The sequence below is a fragment of the Equus przewalskii genome, chromosome 5, assembly GCF_037783145.1.
Source record: "Equus przewalskii isolate Varuska chromosome 5, EquPr2, whole genome shotgun sequence".
Classification (NCBI taxonomy): domain Eukaryota; kingdom Metazoa; phylum Chordata; class Mammalia; order Perissodactyla; family Equidae; genus Equus; species Equus przewalskii.
In genome coordinates, this window is record NC_091835.1 from 70,230,716 (window position 1) to 70,248,633 (window position 17,918).

Genomic DNA, 17,918 nt, shown 5'->3' on the forward strand with positions numbered 1-17,918 from the left:
TGTGTGCTTTTCATTGATTTATTCCATATTTTGTAATGCCTTTTGGCTACATCTGGGCCAGTTCTAACCAGACTCAGTGCACTGTGTGTAGGGAGGGGTGCAGAGGGAGAAATGACGGTAGGGTGGTGGAATGGCGTCTTGCCCGTGGTCCTGGAGCAGGTAGGTAGCCAGGATGGCCAGGAAGTGTTTGCACATTTTTCCCATTGTAGGCCAAGTGGCATTTCGTGACGGGTTTTATGATGTCCTGCCCTTGGTCTTGGGGGTGTTGGGGAATTGAAGAACTCCGGAGTTCTCAGGGGTTGTGGGAGGGGAAAGGCCCATTCCCAGCAAGTCCTTGATGGTGTGTGATCCCCACCTGGCCTGCGGAGGGACCTTCCTTTCCTGCTAGCTGGCCATCAGCTGATCCCTTCTGAGAGGGAGGCTGATACAGGTGTTTGCTGGCAGTGACTTTGTGTTTAAAGAGAGCTCAAGGTTGCTACAGGAGTTGTCAGGAGACCTGTGCTGGGAAGTCTTCCCTCCGTCCCAGCTTCCCCAGACTTTCTGCTTTTCTGCAGCCAGATCTGCTCCACTTTCCCGACCTGGCTTCGCTATGGGACATCCGGCTGTTAGCGAGCTCCCCTTGGTGGACAGCTCAGCAACATCTCCAGCCCTTTTGGCATTGTGATTCCCAGAGGTAGGGCAGTGATTTTCTCAGGAGTCTTGGGCACTCAAATCTGTGCTCTCCCACTGCTCTGTAACTCTCCTTGACCTCTGGGGCCTGAGCAAGGGTGTGGGGGTCGGTGGTGAAATCCCCCGCACCTCCATCTCCCTGCTGTGCAGTCAGTGGAGGCTTCTGAAGGGTATGATGGATGAGGAAGGAGGGCATGGCTCAGGTCAGGAGCCTCCCCATTTGCCTCCTGCTCCAGTGGCCGCCTGGGCCACCTCGCAGTGTTGAACTTTGGCGCAGGCAGAAAGCCCAGGAATGGGGATGGCCCTTGCTTGTCCTGGGTCCTGCTCAGTCCGGGGCAGCACCTCTGCCAGCACCCGGGGTGGGGCCTGGCAGATCTTTTCAGGGCTCTGAGGGAGGTGCTACCCCTTGACTTCCTTTGCCAGGAAAGGGGCAGAGTGCTGGGTTTGGCTGGCTGGGTGCACGGGCCGGATTTGCATGCGCGGGTGTGTGCGCCTTTGGGAGGAGAAGGGATACCCCGGCCCCGCCCCGTAGTCCACCCTGGAGGAGCCCTTTGTCTTGGAAGAGCCTGAGCCCTCTGCGCGAGGGGTGGGGGCCTAGGGCGCCTGGGACCCGCCTCTCGGGTCCCTCCTCGATCCGCCGCCCGCCCGCTGCTGGCCCGGGCTCCGGCACATCTGGCGGTCCCGCGCACATCTGGGCAGCCGGCGCCGGAGCATGAACGGCTCGCAGGCGGACGCCGGGGCCCAAGCCGCCTGGCTGAGCTCCTGCTGCAACCAGTCGGGGGCGCCACCGGAGCCCCCCGAGGGGCCGCGCGCCTTGCAGGCGGCGGTGCTGGGCGTGCTGTCGCTGCTCGTGCTCTGCGGGGTCCTGTTCCTGGGCGGCGGCCTCCTGCTCCGCGCGCAGGGCCTAGCCGCGCTGCACACCCGCGAGCGGCGCGCGTCCCGCGAGGCTGAGCCCGGCGGCGCCAGCGGGGGCGACGACGACTCGTAGGCGCCCGGCCGCCGGGAGCCCCGACGGCTGCTGCGGAGCGAGGCCCCCGCCCCGGCCTCCCCAGGCCGCGCCCGCGCAGGTGAGAGGCGGCCGCGGCGGGGGCGGGCACAGGGCCGGAGCCGCCCGACCCAGGGGCTCAGCGCGGCGACTCTGGCCCGGCTCGGGGCGGCGGCTCCCGCAGGTGTGCGGAGTCTGCCTTTCCCTCCTCGGCCTTCGGTTCTCCCGCAGCGGCGCCTCCAGCCTGTCCTTTTTCGAGAAGAGCCGGTCACGGTGTCACTGGGAGAGGGGAGGCAGGCGGGTCAAAGAGGAGGGGTGCTCTGGGGCTCTCTTCCCCACCCCCCGCGCCGCGACCCGCAGTTCCAGCCCCCCTGGTTCCACGACCCCACCCCGTGGCCCGTTCCACCCAGAGGCTGAGGACACACAGGGCCACAGAGACGGACACCCCAGACCTTCGGCTTCTGCTTCCCCCCCGTCCTTTCCTTCGTGAAGCCTCGCCCCTGGAAGGGGTTTAAGATTCTGTCCTGCGGCCCCCCTTGAGGCGGGGATGGGAGTGCGGTAGTGTTTTAGACCGGAGCCAGGGGTCTGGATGACCCTGGGCGATGGGTTGCTGTGCTGCGACCCCCTCCTTTAGCCCCTGCTCAGGCTATGAAGAGGGCTGTGGCCCAGAGCAAGGAGCTTTGTCGGCGTGTGTGTGTGTGTGTGTGTGTGTGTGTGTGTGTGTTTGGGGGGTGGGGTGTAGATGGCAAGGTTCCCAACAGCTGGGGGGCCTCAGGAGCTCGTTGCTCCAGGAAGCTGGGGCTGAGGATTCCTGGCTGTGGGGGCTCCATCTGGCCCTCCTGCCTCTGCCTCTCCCAGGACAGGAACCATCTGGAGGAAGGGCCTGGGTGGCCTAAGACAAGGTAATTCCAGGCCAAGGCCACCTCAGGCAGAGCCGGGGTTGTGGGGGGAAGCCTTGACTGTCCTTCTCCTCTGTCCAGCGTCATACCTAGAGGCTCCTGGGAGGTTTCTGTGAGTGGGGCTGGTTGCTGGGGGTGGCTCTGACCCTCCTTGTCCCTCCTATGCAGCAGCCCCTCCCTGCTTGCCAGGGGCAGAGGCAGGGGCCCAGCTCCCCGCTGAGAAGGGAGCCGGCACAGGTGAGGAGGGGCCGGTGAGGGGTGGGGGGCCAACGGGCGGGCGGCTGAAGCTGAGCAGCTGTGAAGCTGACGACGGGTGATCCTCGTGCGGAGCAGCCCAGGATTTGGTGCTAATCCTGGCAGCCGTGCCATCCTGGCCCCGCTGAGCCGTGGACTTCTCACCTCCGGGACGCCGCACCCCCGCCTTGGAGACAGGGCTGTCCAGGGCGGTGAGGGTATGTGTGTGTGTGTGTGTGTGTGTGTGTGTCTGTGTGTGACTGCTCTTGGCACAAGGGCCATGGGCTGGGCCTGGGGACATTCCTCACCTCCTTTGCCGTGTCCTGCGGGAGGGGTGGGAACTCCCTCTCTCTATGGTATCTGGGGTCATCTACCCCGTGGCCGCGTACATTCTGCTGCTTTTCCATCCGCTCTCCCTGTGCTCTCCTCTCCTTCCCCAGCTGGGGCCGAGGAGTCCCCATGTCCACCAGGAACCCTTCATTTTACAAATGGGGAAGCTCTGAGAGAAGGAAGTGACCTTCTCAAGTGACACATAGAGCTGGAAGTCACCCCGGGGTTCCTGATCCCGAGCTCAGGGGTTGGGGGCGGCATCCCTGAGTGAGAAGGCCTCCTTTGGGTTGCCCTTCTTGCTCCGTCTGGCTCCCTTTCCCCCTCTTTGAGATGCTGATGCAAAATATGGCCTTTCCCTCCCCAAAGGAATGAATCTTTACGCACACATTTGGCGCATGGTTTCTGAGACTGGAACCCAAACCCCTGTGTCCTGCCTCCCTCCTGTCCCTGATTCTCCACTGGCCCTTTTAGATCCCTTCTTGCTGCTGGGGACAGTCTTCCAGAGGTCGGCAGCAGCCCCCAGCCAGCCGGGCTCAGCTTTCCTGGCCTGAGCCTGAGGGTGGGGGTGGGCTCGGGGGGGTCAGCTGGAATGTACATCTATGGAGAAAAAGCCCCGCGGTCAGAGAAGAAGGATCAGAGGCAAGGGCAATGACTTTAGATTGGCCTTTGAGATCAAATGCGGGTGGTGGCAGGGGCACAGAGAGGTTTGGTGGTGGCAGGAGCTGTGGCCCCAGTATCATGGTTTCTTCTCACACCAAGGCAGGGCTGGGGCGAGGCAAAGGCTTTCTTTATCCAACTTCCTGCCTTTGCTGTCCCTTTGGCTCTGTGTTTGGAGAGCCGAGTGTGGCGTGCGCTGGGGACCTCGATGTTCCTGGGGAAGATGCGGAGATGCTTGCTATGGAACTCTGACCCTGGTCAAGGCTGTCAGACTGAGTGGGAAGAAGAAGAATTTAGAAAATTTAGAAAAAGATGGGTGCTGCTGTTAGCCCATCTCTCAGGCTCCAGCTGGAGGGAGAGGTGGGGGAATGGGTGCAGGGCTGAGAGCTGGGGGATGAGGCTGGGCATCTGGCTCCTCAGCAAGCTCTGTCAGCCTGCAGCATCCGTGGGGGAAAGGCTGGGACGACAGTGGGTGGAGATCTTGCCTAAATTTCCTCCAGCCCCTGAGTTTCACCCTCAGCTGGAAAAGGCTGTTGGGGATTTATCCAGTTTATTCCTTGGCTTCCACATGGCACAGCTCCCTTTCCAGCAAAGATGGGGGTGGCGATCTCTTACAGATTCCTGAGCCTTGCGTGGTCTGTCCCCTAGACAGCTCTCCCTCCAGCCTGCTGCCATGGGAACTCCTGCTGCCTTTGATCCACGCGGTGCGGATGACAGACTGGGAGAAACCCGGACTGTGGCATGACCTCCCACCTGGGACCCTTGCACTCGGCTGCTGCCTGTCACCTGCTCCACTCAGCCTCCTGAAGTACTCATGGGTGTGGGTCCGGGAGGTCCGTGCTTCAGGAATGAAAGCCCCTGGGGGACTGCTGTGTGTCCTGGGCACTGAAGTGGCCACACACCCTGGATGCTCGGTGCAGCAGACGCTGGCCTTGCCCCCGGCCCACCGGGCCTCGGGGGACATGAACATGTCTTGTCTCTGGTGCAGGGCGGTTGTGGTCTGACTGTCCCTGCTGAGGGCTGTGGGTCATGTCACCCATTTGGAGGTCTTGGGTGCCCCAGCAATGCCCCAGCACTTCCTGTGGCTGGTCATGCAAGCTTAGGTATACAGTCTATGTTTCCAGCTCCTGACTCTCCACCCCCACTCCAGTTTGAACTGTGTCTGGCAGATACTGAAGTAGCAGCCCAGCCATGCCCCTCTACCCTGGTCTCTCCTCAGTGGCGGCTATTCCCCTTCACTCCCGGATCCAAATTTTCCTAAGGGTGGTAGGAGGTGAGGCCGACGGTGACTCTCACGCCGGCACTCGGCTGCCCCCCTGTGGCCAACGTGCGCAACAGCACCACTTCATCCAGTGGGAATATTGGGGTCAGACAGGAGTCCAGCCTGAGCCCCGAGGGGGGGAGTTTGAAATGGAGTGAATTTTGTCATCGTGTGCACTTAATTCTAGATTGTAAACCTTCCTGAACCTCAATCTCTTCGTCCATAAAGTGGAGGCAATGATGTCACTGTAAGGATCAAATAGGTAACGTGCTTGACTGTAGATAAAAGGCTTCCTACGCTGTAATTACCATGTGACCTTGTTATTATTTTCCCTGACTCTGACCGTCCCCAGAGGAGAGGATTAGAGCCTCCCACCCTGTTCCTGGGAACTCCTCCTTTGTTCATCTTTTCTGTGAGTGTTTACTGGGTGACTGCTGTGTGCCAGGCGTGCTCTGGGAGCTGGGCATGAGGAGGTGACTGAGACAGAGTCTCTGCCCCCGGGAGCTCACAGTCTAGGGAAGAGCTGCTCAGAACACTGAGTTGAAGTCGACAGTCGGAGGAGCCCAGCATCGACAGAGCCAAGTGCAGAGGGGGACGGGCTAGTAGAAGAGGCGGCGTCCGAGTGGGAGAAGGACATTCTGGGCAGAGGTGCAGAGGGGGTGGGGCCAGGCTGCTCTGGAAGCAGGGGTGTGAAGGGAGAGGAGACCAGAGCGGGGGACACCTGGGGAGGAGTAGAATTTACCCTGGGGGCAGCCAGGTGCCTGCAGGGTTTCAAGCCGGGGAAGTGGCTTGGTGGGATCCGGACCTTAGGGACCTGGGGGGGTACATCTGGGGGTGGGAGCAGGACGGAGGTAGATAGACAGCAAGGAGGCTGTGGTCAATAACTGGCAAAAATGCTAGGGGCCCCGACAAGGATGGAGAGGAAGGGGACAGGTCCAAGGGATATCCGGGATTCGGGCTTTGGTGACTAGTCTGGGGGGGGGAGGCCAGGGGCCAGGGCGGGGTCACTGAGGGAGTGGGGACGCCTGCCGCCCACCCAGGTGATGTGTTACCAGTTAGGACATTTTTGGTCTGAATTTACTGGAAACTCAAACAAACGTGTAACCCAAACATGTGCCTGGAAAGCCTAGGGCTGTCTCCGGGCTCAGGGACTCGGGTCTCAGTCGATGCGAGCAGGCCTTGCATCCCTCCCTTCCATGGCCTGGTCTGCTCACCTGTGTCAGCCTCTGCAGGGTGGCCTAGTGGTCGAGCAAGGACTTGGAATCGCACCGCTGGATTTGAGTGCTGGCACCATATTCACTAGCTGTGTGACTCACGCAAAGTGCTTAACTCTCTGTGGCTCCATTCCCTTCTCTTTAAAGGGGGAAAAGCAGGGCCTAGCTAGTGCAGTTTTTGTTAGGATGACGTGAGGTTCACTGGTATGGAGCACCTGGCACAGGGCGAATACACGGTAAGTGTGCATATTTTCACTTTCAGACGCCAGGGGAGGCTCAGTGTTGGCATCAGGGCCTCTCAGGTTCAAATCTATCAGGAAAGAGGGGGGCATCTCCCAGGTCACTCAGGCCAAACCCTGGGAGCAGCTGTGACTGGGCCTGTTGGACTCTGCTAACCCTGAATCACTATGCTGTCAGTGTGGAATGTTCTAGGCCTCAGTCACATGCTCTACTCAGAGTGGGGGGGTGTCAAGACACCCCAAACCACAGGGCCCAAGGGAGGGGCATGTTTCCTCACCAAATCTAGTCCTGTTTCAGCCCTGGGGTGAACAGATGCCGGGGTCATGGCTGCTGCAGATGGGGGGCCACAGGCAGGGGGCAGGTGATGAGCCCAGTTCTTGTGTGTTGAGTTTGAAGCACAGCAGGGACATCCACGGGGCGCTGTCAGGTGGACGATTAGCATATGGGCCTGGGGCTCAGCAGAGAGGTCTGGGCCATGATGTTGCTAGAGGCAGAAGATGGAGCTGTGGGAATGGCTCAGGTTGGGGTGGGGTGACCTGCTGCATGCAACCCTGCAGGAGGCCACCGCTTACAGGCAGGGCGGGGGTGGGGAGGGGGGGGAAGCCGGGGAGTGAAGAAAGGGTTTCAGGACTGAGGGGTGTCCAGGAGGTTCCACACCCCCAGCAGTTCTGAGGCCTGGGAAGAGGCCTGCAGCCAGAGGCTTGGGGGCGGGGGAGCTCTGCCTCAGGGGGAGAGGAAGAAAGGAACCCCAAACAGAGGCTGGTGGGGACAGGCTTCCCTCTGGGCTGTGTGTGTGTGTGTGTGTGTGTGTGTGTAGGGATGGGTTTATTTTCTGTCGCACGCTCCCTTGTCCTGTGTGAGTGCTTCACCCACACACACGTCACAGCTAGGCTACAAAATGAAACAATAAATACCCAAACAAGCAGGCACAAAGGAACGCACACATCCCACTCCCCAGCTACTGGCTTCCCTTCTAAGCTCAGCAGACTTAGACTTCAGCCACCCCCCTACCCTCCGAGTCGTCTGTCTGTCTGTCTGCCTGTCTACCTTGACAGGGCTCAGAACTACCAGTCTCTAAAACCCCTGCTTCAGATACTGCTGTGCTCTCTGGCCACACCCTCTGTTCTCAAACATTTTCATGATGGTCCCTTGAGCTCATCCGTCTCTGCTCCCTCCTTGTCCCTGAGCCCCTTCCGGCCCCCACTCCCCTCCCCCAGTTAGAGTCCGGGGTGTGTTACTTCAGCCTCGCCCCTGCCCACTGCCCGATTGCCCTCCTCCTCCGAGCCCTCCTGGTGGCACCTCAGCCCTTGATGGCTGCAACTCTCTGTTCTTGGAACCTGCACCCGGGCTGCTGCGTGCTCCGGAGGAACATCCCAGCCCTGGGCAGACCGGTGGCACCAAGACTGGCCCCCAGCCCTGCTGGACCCTCGCCACGCCCACGCCCGCTCCCGCCAGCTCTCTCTCCTAATGCTGAGTGATGCAAACCATCCCTGCGCTCAAACCCCGACCCTCCCCTGCACTCTGCTCCGATGCGCTCGCCTCTGACTTCCCACAGAACAGAGGCGCCGGCACTTCTGTCCCCAGACCTGGACCAGCACTTCCTCTGGAGCCAGGGGCTTTCCCTGCGTCCCCGCCCTAAGGATGCGCTCTCCCCTCGGCACCCTCGCACTCTCGCACTCCTGGGGCGCTGAGTGTCCTCCTCCTCTTGGGTTTCTTAACGCCTCTTAAATCGCTCCTTCTCTGCTGGCTCCAACTTCAAAACCACACTCGGGTTTCTTCCACCTTAAAATAGCCCTCCTCTGCCTGCGGGGCTCCTCCAGTTACCACCCCCCCCACCCACCCCCGTCTCACTTCATTTTGCGGCCAATCTTCTCCACGACCCGTCCTGTCCCTGTCCTCAGCTCTGCTCGCCCCTCGCCCCTCTCCAACCTGGCTTCCCTCTGCGGGAGCGGTCAGAATCTCCAGCCCCTGGCTGGTTGCTCCCACCTGCTTTTCAGGTCTCCTGGCCCCTCCTGCCGCTGCCGGCCCCCCTCCTCACAGGTTGCCCCTCTGCGACAGAAGCTGGTGAGGAGGAGAGGAGAGGCTGAGACCCTGAGTTCCAGGACAATGCTGAGTCCACATGCTGGGGCTGCCCCTCGCTGGGTGACCGAAATCCTCTCCCTCCTTAGTGAAATGGGATGAGGATAATACCCACTTCAGGAAACTCCGGAGATGATGTGGACTCAGGAGCCTGGACTCCAGAGCCCCTGCCTGGCTGGATCCGGCTCCCAGCTCGTCCCTGTCTCACGTCTCTCTGAGGGTCCTGAGCCAGCATCTCCTCTTTCTTTCCCGAGTGCTCACATGCCCTCTGGCTCTGGGTGCCCCCCTCCTGGAGCTGAAATGGCCATCCCTGTGCCAGGCTCTGGAATCTGCAGCCCCAGCCTAACCTGGCTCCTGGGCGCTGCAGTAACCTGTTGGTCCGATCTATGCTGATTTACTGAGCACCCACTGCTCCAGGTGCAGGGTGCACGTGGTAAACAGGGCAGAGATGTCCCTGTCTCCAGAGCCTCCGTTCTGGTGGGAAGGGACATTTGATGGATGTGTGAACAAATACACAAGGTAACTGCAAATAGTGATTGTGCTAAGAAGAAAATACAGCAGAGCAAGGGGATGGGGACCTGTGGGGCTCCTTTAGGTGGAGGTGGTCAGGGAAATCTTCCCTGAGGAGGTGGCATGAGTCGAGACTTGACCTGGGAGGAGGATCCAGCCAACCCAAGGGCTGGGGCACGGTGTTCCTGCCAGAGAGACAAGAGGTGAAAAGGCCCTGCCCCAGAATGTGATTGGCACGGCTTGCAGGCTGAAAGCAGGCTAGGCCGCAGGACCCTAGGGAGCGGGAGGGAGTGGTGTGTCGGGGAGGAAGGCCGGGCCAGAGCACGGAGGCTCTCGGCAAGGGCAGCCTTGTTCCAAGCGCATCATCTTCACTCCTGGCATGTGCTGGCTCTCGGTGTGTGGTACCACCTCCTCCCTAGCAGCTGTCCTCAATTCCTCCCTCTCCTTCCCCTCCACAGCCAGTCCAGCATCAAATATAGGAAGCTTTGCTCCATCCCCCTGGCCACCATCCTCACCTCTCGCCTGGCTCCATCACCTCTCACCTGGCTCCGTCACCTCTCATGTGGTCCCCCATGTCCATCAGTGCTTCTCAGCCCGCCCATTCTCCAGTCACCAGAGTGGTCTTTAAAAAAAAATATGCTGTTGAGCCACTTTCCTGTTTAATGTCTCCCCCTTCCCTAGCATGGCTTCTCATTGCTCAAAGGATAGAGTCCAAACACGGTCCCCAAGCTGTTGCCTCTAGGGTCTCTGCTCCCTCTCATGCATCGTCTCTCGCCATTCTCCATTGTGTCCTCTGGGCCTTTGGAAAGCTGTTCCTGCCTCTTCTCCCATTGCCTGGCTGGCCCCTTCTCCTTCAGGTCTGGGGGGGTCCCTTCCTCGGGGAAGCCTTTCCTGACCTCCTCCAGACTAACTGGGGCCCCTGTCAGGCCTTCCCACAGCAGCCTGGGATTGCTCCTGCGAGGCCCCCTTCATGTTTTAGTTACATGACTAGTCCCCTGGGAGCTCCGTGAGGGCAGGCCCGTGACTGTGTGTGTCTCCCGTGCTCCCCCAGGGACTATCATATGCCCAGCACATAGTAGGGTGCTCGGTAAATATGTGTTGAGTGAATGGAGGGTCGAGTTCTACAGAGGGCCCTGGGAGAGGAGGATGGAGAGGAATCTCAGGCCGGGCCCTGCTCCTCGAAGCTGGCCGCCCTCTACCACGCTCATTTGCTCACCCAACAAGGGGAGCCTGGGCTTCGCGGCCTCTGTCTGGAGCTGTTTGCCCCTGGCTCCCTCCAGCTCTGCTTCCCGTCCCGCTCCTGTTCTCCACCCAGCTCATCTTCCACCCTCAGCGCTGCGGGAGGATGCTGCTCCCTGGGCACAGGCCTTGGGTTCTTCTTGACTACCGTTGTTCTCACTTCTTTTTTTTTTTTCAGGAAGATTAGCCTGGGGCTAACATCTGCTGCCAACTGTCCTTTTTTGCTGGGGAAGACTGGCCCTGAGCTAACATCCATGCCCATCTTCCTCTAGTTTCTATGTGGGACGCCTGCCACAACATGGTTTGACAAGTGGTGCCATGTCCACACCTGGCATCCAAACTGGTGAACCCTGGGCCATCAAAGCGGAACGTGCAAACTTAACTGCTGTGCCACTGGGCCAGTCCTCATTGTTCTCACTTCTTGGATGCCAACAGCTTCTCTGGGAGATGTCTGCACCCAACATAGCCAGATCCTGGGTCCAGCCCCAACGTCAGCCCAGATGGGACAGTTCCAGGTGACATCAAATTTCAGGGGTAGGGTGCAGGTGGCTCAGGCAGGGTGGAGCGGCAGGGGACTGGAACTGCATGGAAGGGGAGGGTGCTGGTGGGGTTACCATCCTTCATGGAAGGTGCTCTGGAGTGGGGAGGGAGAGGCAGATCAGCAGCCGGGTGCTAGTCTTCACTGGGTGTGGAGGCGTGACAGGTTTCATTCATTCATTAATTCGTTCATTCCACCAATATTATAAACACTTATCATGTGCCAGGCACTGCAGTAGGCACTGAGAGCACAGATGTGAAGAAAACAGATGGAGATCATTGCCCTGTGCTGCTGGCGTTCTTGTGAGGTGAGACCGATGATAAACCACATATGTTATTTAAAAATAGATGATATCGGATGGTGGATTGGTTTTCCTGGGCTGTCCTAACAAAGTCACACAAGCTGGGTGGCTGAAAACACCCGAAATGTATTCTCTCACAGTTCTTGAGGCCCGAAGTCCGAGACCAAGGCGTGGGCAGAGCCTCGCTCCCTCTACAGTGTGTCGGGGGCCCTTCCTTGCCTCTTCCTGCTTCTTGGGGTCTGCTGGCACTCTGGGGTGTTTCTTGGCTTATAGGACTCCAATCTCTGTCATCCTGTGGTGTTTTCCTGTGTGCCTCTGTCTCCACTTTCTTTCTTCTTAGAAAGACGCCGGTCCTATTGGGTTAGGGGCCCATCCTATTCCAGTGTGACTTCATTTTTATCTAACAGGGAGGGTGCATGGAGAGTGTGGGGAAAGGTTGAGATTTTATGTGGGGTCATCAGGGAAGGTGTCACCGAGAAGGTGACATTGAGCAAAGACCTGAATGAGAAAGATCAATAGAGATACGTAGGGGATAGCGCTCCGGGCAGTGGAACAGCAAGTGCTGAGACCCTGAGGAAGGAGCTGGCCTCTGTACTTGAGGAACGAACAGCGAGGAGGCCCAGGGAGTGAGGACACCGTGATGAGAGCTGGGAGTCAGGAAGCACTGAGAACTCAGACACCCCAGGCTCCTGGCCCTCGGTGGAGAGGCAGCCCATGCGCCTCTCGTGCGTTTTTGCAGAGAGCCACTGAAGACTGTGCTCTGCTCCAACCTGCGAGTGAGCCAGGCATGATGGCACCTGGGCCCTGGGAGGGGAGAGCCGCCCAGCAGTGCTGTCACACCCTGGGAGGGAGGGCTGACCGCTGTCCCACGAGCTCTTGGGCCTGGTGACTGCTGGCGGGTGCTCTTCTCATCCAAGAATCCGCAGATGGCCAGCAAGTGGGACAGCTTCTTCTTGAACACTGTCCCTGTCCCTGGCTGCCACCCTCCCCTGGCCCAGAACACACTGGACTTTGCTGGAGGCCCGGGAGGTATTTTAGCGAAGGATCGAGTTAGGGTTCCAGAGCCGTGCGGGCAACTCGACTTTACTGCCTCGCTCGGGGTGCTGCCGGAGGGTCCCTAATGTTTTCACTTCACTGTCCCTTGTGTTCCTCGCACAGCCACCTCGCCTCTTGCTAAGCTGCCACCCCAGGCTTCAGGGGGCTGTCATGGAGGCAACCTCAGGCTGGGCCTCTGCTGTTTCCACAGGGGGACATGCTGGTGACTTCAACCTCCGCTCCGTTTCTCTGCCAGGGTCTCTCTCCTCCCCGGCAGCCTGGACTCCCTCGCCCCAAGAGCTGCTCTTCATTCGCAGGTGATGGTCTGTGTAAACCCTCCTCTTGCCGTCAGACTTTGGACCCCGTCCTTGCACAACAACAACCTGGCTAAAGGGAGATTTGCCTCCTTCTCGGACTGGTTTTCATGATAAGATCCACCCTATTAGCTGGAAACTTCTCTGCTGAGCCATCTGCTCTCACGTCAGCCCCATTAGGATAGGGACTTTTGCTGTTTTCTTTAATTGCACATTGAGGGCCGTTAGGAAGTATATATATATATGTCTATTTTAGGAAATATATTTTTGAATGAATAGCATCCTCCCTTAAATTTCTTCTTTGATCACAGGGTGGGGAGGAGAGAGAAACTATAAATGCATCATAGCCCCTTAGTTCTCTCGGGAAAATGCGTGTTCACTCCCAGAAGCGTGCTAGAAGCTAAGTGAGGCACGTTGGAGCGCATCCTGTGACGCGCTGCTGGCATGAAGGACGCCGTGGAGAGACAACAGCGAGGTTGAAAGACTTGCAGATATTGTCATGCTCATCTTCGGATTTAGCAACAATGAAGTTTTGTGAGGAAATCAAAGAACTCCCAAATGCTTTCAACACCGACACCGTCCGTTCTTTAGACACCACTTTTCATGGGTTTGCAAAAAAGGATCGGCTCGGTTTTTCCCAGTAGGCAAGCTGGGAGGAGAGGGGCCGGCCTGCGTGGTGGGTTGAAGATCTGCCCAGCAGGCTCTGCCCTGGGAGGGCGTTCCAGAGGTTATGGAGCCGGAGAGCAGAACCAGCCCCTTCAAACGCACAGGTGGCTGGAGTGGAACAGTTCGCTCACTGTTAGTTCCCAATTTTGAATGTATCTTTTTGTTTAAAATGTCTTTATCAGATACCAAATGTTACAGGAATTGTAGGCGAAATGAATTAAAAGTAGAAACAATATTTTGTCCTTTGTCATTTGAGAGAAATGATGAATATTCCAAAACCATTTGGCAGAAAGCAGGGGATGATGGCCCCTCTTCCCCTCCCCAGGGGTGAAGGCAGTGTTCCTTTATTTTTAGTGAGGAAGATTGGTCCTGAGCTAACATCCCTTGTCAATCAGGAAGATTGTCCCTGAGCTAACATCTGTGCCAACCTTCCTCCACTTTTGTATGTGGGATGCCCCTACAGCATGGCGTGATGAGTGGTGTGTAGGTCTGCACCCAGGATCTGATCCCGCGAACCCCAGGTTGCTGAAGCGGAGCATGCCAACCCAACCACTATGCCATGGGGCCGGCCCCAAGGCAGTGTTTCTTAAAGTGGGTTCCGTGGTGCTCTCACCTCAATGGGCTTTAATGGGTGTTACTTGAAAAAAGGGTTCCATGGTCTAATCTGTTTGGGGATTATTGTGTTAAGCAAAGTTAAACAGGCTTCTTTGTGGCAGTTCTTTTAAGAGGCATTAATATGCCAACATGATAATGAAGCTAAGAGAGGCAAGGAGGGTTTCCAAGCCACTTTGACCCAGGAATTCTTTTTTCCCCTTCCTCCTCCTCCTGTTTTGTTTTTTAAATGGAGCATCTCATGGGACCACCGTTCCAACAAATATACTTTGGGAAACGTCGCTTAAAATCTTCCCTTTCGAAGGGAAGAAAAGTTTTGGAAAAAATTATGCCACTTCAGATAGTACATTTCCCTGACTTTGTCAGAACAACAGGATAAAATTAATTTTATTTCCAAGGACTGTAATGCCACATTGCTAAATTTAAATCCACTTTTTCCCCAAAGAGTGTCTTAAAGAACACATTTCGGAACCACTCCTTCTGTGAAACAAACCTCTACAGGGAGCAATAGCCAAATATGTTCAAGAACTTTATCTGGGATGCAAATGTGATCCCAGAATTTCAGTTCTGCTGCAACTGTTTTACCCAGCGTTCACTGTGCTCTGTGGTTCCTGCCACGCGACGGATGCCACGCCATGAATGCTGGCTGGGTCTCCTTCAGCGAGGCTGTCACCAGCAAGAAAGCCCGTTCCTCCAAGGGCTATTTTGTGTGCTTTGGTTTGACCTATCTCTACAGTGGGTCAGCGACCTTGTTGCCTGAAATGCACTGACCCAGAGACTGGGGTCAGTGGCCTGGGCTGTTGGCTGCAGAGCAGGGACCGGAGGCCAAGCCGAGGAGCCGGGAGGCCAGCGGGGCGGCTGCGGGGAAGCTGGTGGCGCTGGCTGGGAGGTTGGGCGTGTTTCCCCAGCTGCATCTGAGCTCGCCTCGGTGTGTCTGAGTGGGCTATACAGGCTGCGCTTTAGTTTCTGAGTCGTAATTCCGGCCCCTGTGGTTATGGCGGGAGGTGGTCCAGTTGGCTCTGGGGCTGGACTAAAATGATGGCAATGAGCAGATTCTTTATGGAACTATTTTATTATTAAAAAGTAAGTAACCCTTTGGGAAGAATTTAACTTGAAAATTTCTCACAAAACTTCTTTCCTCTTGAGTTCAGTTTCCCTCAGAGGGGCCTCTCCCTCGCACATCCAGGTCACCTGTGTCCCGCCACCCCCGTGGGGCTGGTCACGTCATGGCCTGGCCTCCAGAGGTGCTGGGTGCCGACTCTTTCTTCAGATGCTCCTCCCTTCCGGGGCCTGAAGGATTTACCCCTCACCTGCTGGCCTCTGAGGCTCCCAGGCCTCCTGGCCTCCACAGGGCTCCTGATCTCAGCTCCCTGGGTGTCCGTGGGTTCAGGTGCCCGCGGGGTTAGTGTGTGCTCCCTCTTCCAAGGCCGAGACACAGGCGAGTCCAGTGAGGTCCTTGCCTTGAGCACAAAACACTCAGGAATCAAGATTAGGACTATTTTAGCACGATATTTTAAGAAATCAAAGTTAATGCGGAAAATACACGATGGACAAGTCTCAAAGCTGTAAAGAGAGAATCTGGCCCTGCCCTTGCAGGACGGCCTCTCTGTCTCACCCTAGGCTCTGCCCTGCATTGTCTTCACTCTCTCTTTCTCTGGGTAACCTTGTGCATCCCACATTTTTGACGACTGTTTCAGTTTTCTATTGCTGCACGACGAACCACCCCAAATTGTGGTGGCTTGAAACACCACCATTGGTTTGCTATGTGCTCCTGCTTCTGCAGGTGGGCAGGGCTCCGAGGGGGGCGCCGGGCAGCTCCCCTGGGGTTGGAGGAGCCAGGACACCTTGGCGCCCACAATTGGTGCCTCAGATGGGGTGGGGACTGGCTGGGTGTCTTTCTCGCCTCTTGGTCTCTCATTCCGTAGTCTAGCCTGAGGGTCTTAACATGGTGCTGGGTCCTAAGAAATCAATCAGTGTCACCTCTGCTGCCTTTGGTCAAAGCAAGTCACAAGGTCAGCCCAGATTCAAGGGGACAGAGGTGGCACCTCTTGATGAGTGGAGTGCAAAGTCATTGGAAACGGGCCTGAGGGATGGGGAGGTGGGGGTTGGGAGTCTCCTTTGAAACAGTCTACTGCAACACCAAATATACTATCGGGGTGGTCCACATGCTGTCCACAGGGATAGGCGGGACCCCTATAAGGGAGGGACCCCAGGTGACTCTTGCCTGAGGGAATTCAGTCCCGATGGTGTCAGATCTTCTGGTTTTTCAAGAGGAGTTGGAAATCTAGACTTTTATGTAAATTCAACTGATTTTAAAATGTAGGTTCCATTAAAAAAAGATGATGCAAGACAATTCAAAGTCCATCTGTGGCCTAAGCTGACCCATGGGCTGCCACATGCCTCCACCTGGATGTCCCAAGGCATGTCAATTTCTGCACGTCCAAAACTGACCTTGTTATATCTTCCATGCCTATTGTCCTGGGTTCCTGTTCTCAGTGATGACTCAGCAAGCATCCAATCACCCAGGTCCCTGGGGGAGTCCTCCGAGGGCCCCCCACTTCATCACCAGACTACTTCCTGCTTCTAGTTGTTAACCATCTCCACATCCATGCCATCCTCTGCGTTTCTCTGCCATTGTCTTCAGGCCCCCCTCCTCGCTTACCTGGACCATTTCCACAGGCATCCCTGCCTCCAGTCATCCCCCTTCCCGTCCTTCCTCCAGAGCTGTGCTGTCCAGTATCGTAGCCACTAGCCACCTGTGACTGTTTAAATGGAAATTAATTAAAATTAAATTAAATTAAAAAATTCAGTTCCTCAGTCTTAGTGGCCACCTTTCAAGTACTCAATAGCCACCTGTGGCTAGTGGCTTCCATTTTGGACAGTGCAGATGCAGAGCATTTCCATCACTGCAGAAAATTCTACTGGACAGTGTTGCTCTGAGCTCACATTACTGCCTCAAACCTCCGGGGTCGTCCAGCTCCCTCCGGATAGGGTCCAGTCTCCTTAACCCAGTTTACACCTCCACCCTGTCTGGATGCACCTGTCCAGCTGCCCCTCCCGTCTTGTCCCCGCACGCACCCTCCGCTCTAGCCACCCCAGCTTCCCGCAGCCCCCTGCCTGTGTCGACTCTTCCTGCCTGCACGCCTGGGCACCCTTGGTCCTGCAGCCTGGAGCCCCTTGTTTACCTGCGTAACCTGGGCTGGGTTCAAACACTGCTCCTGCTTAGCGTTTTGTGGCTCGCACCCCAGGCCCACACACCTGAGTATGCGCTCTCTTAACACCCTTGGCACGGGTTGACTCGAGCACTTAGCACCCTGCTGCTGAGTTGCCTGCCCCTCTCTGTGAGGTCCAGAGGTGCTTCCTTCCTGTCTGCAGCCCTGGCCTAGCCCAGTAGGGGGCGCCGGGGTAGGGGGTTGGGGTGGGGTCAGGAGAGACTGGGGAACACGATCCTGAGAAGCACCCTAAACTTAGCAGGAGGCTTTCCTTTGCAAGGACACACCTCGCTCACACTGGGTGAGGCAGGAAAGGGGGTTTATGAAGCTCCCAGCTGGCCAGTGCCAGGAAGGATGGACCTCAGGGCCGGTTTGACTCCGGCTCAGCTGGTCAAGGCCTGGGAGTCTGTGGTCTCTCCAGTCACGAGCTGCACAGCATCCGCCTGAGACTGGTGCCCCCGTGTGGCCCAAAGGGGTACAGCAGCTCCCGGGGCTGAGGCTCCCGGGTCCAGGCCCCCGACTCGGGGAGGGAGCCTTTGGGAGGGTCTTCTAGGAGCGGGGGAAGCGACTCTCTGAGGAACCCAGAGCCAAACTCTCCTCAGCCCAGACGGCTCATATATTCCCAGCCTGACCCTGTAACTGGTGGGGGATGGGCATGGTCTTTGCCCACCTTGGAACCCATGGAGGAGTCAGCGCCTCACAAAGCCAGACTCTCCCCTGAGGGTTAGTAGGAGTGGGTGAACATTGGCCGGGCACCCCATTCTGTCCCTCCCCCAGCCTCAGGGAGGGGCAGCCTCTGTCCACAGCTGCGTAATGGAGAAATCTGGGGAGATCGAGCCTGCGGAGCCCATCAAAGAGACCCCCCTCCCCTGCCCCCTCCACCACCCCAGCTCCAGCCACTCTGTCTCCTGGCTCCTGCTCTG

The 17,918-nt window shown here is 57.5% G+C and overlaps 1 protein-coding gene across 10 annotated transcripts; it reads left to right on the plus strand.

Annotated features, from left to right (window-relative positions):
- The first annotated feature begins 926 nt into the window (after positions 1–926).
- On the plus strand, positions 927–13,406 carry SMIM41 (small integral membrane protein 41). Of its 10 annotated transcripts, none has more exons than XM_070619576.1 (5): positions 1,252–1,736; positions 10,496–10,832; positions 11,082–11,162; positions 12,403–12,508; positions 12,817–13,406. In XM_070619576.1, exon 1 carries the CDS (start codon positions 1,382–1,384, stop codon positions 1,655–1,657), a length of 276 nt encoding a protein of 91 aa, XP_070475677.1. In that variant the 5' UTR covers positions 1,252–1,381; the 3' UTR covers positions 1,658–1,736; positions 10,496–10,832; positions 11,082–11,162; positions 12,403–12,508; positions 12,817–13,406. The 10 variants fall into 10 exon arrangements, with proteins under 10 accessions (XP_070475682.1, XP_070475677.1, XP_070475680.1 ...); XM_070619579.1 differs by having other exon boundaries at positions 12,448–12,508; positions 12,817–13,053; XM_070619573.1 differs by having other exon boundaries at positions 12,403–13,406.
- The last annotated feature ends 4,512 nt before the right edge of the window (positions 13,407–17,918 follow it).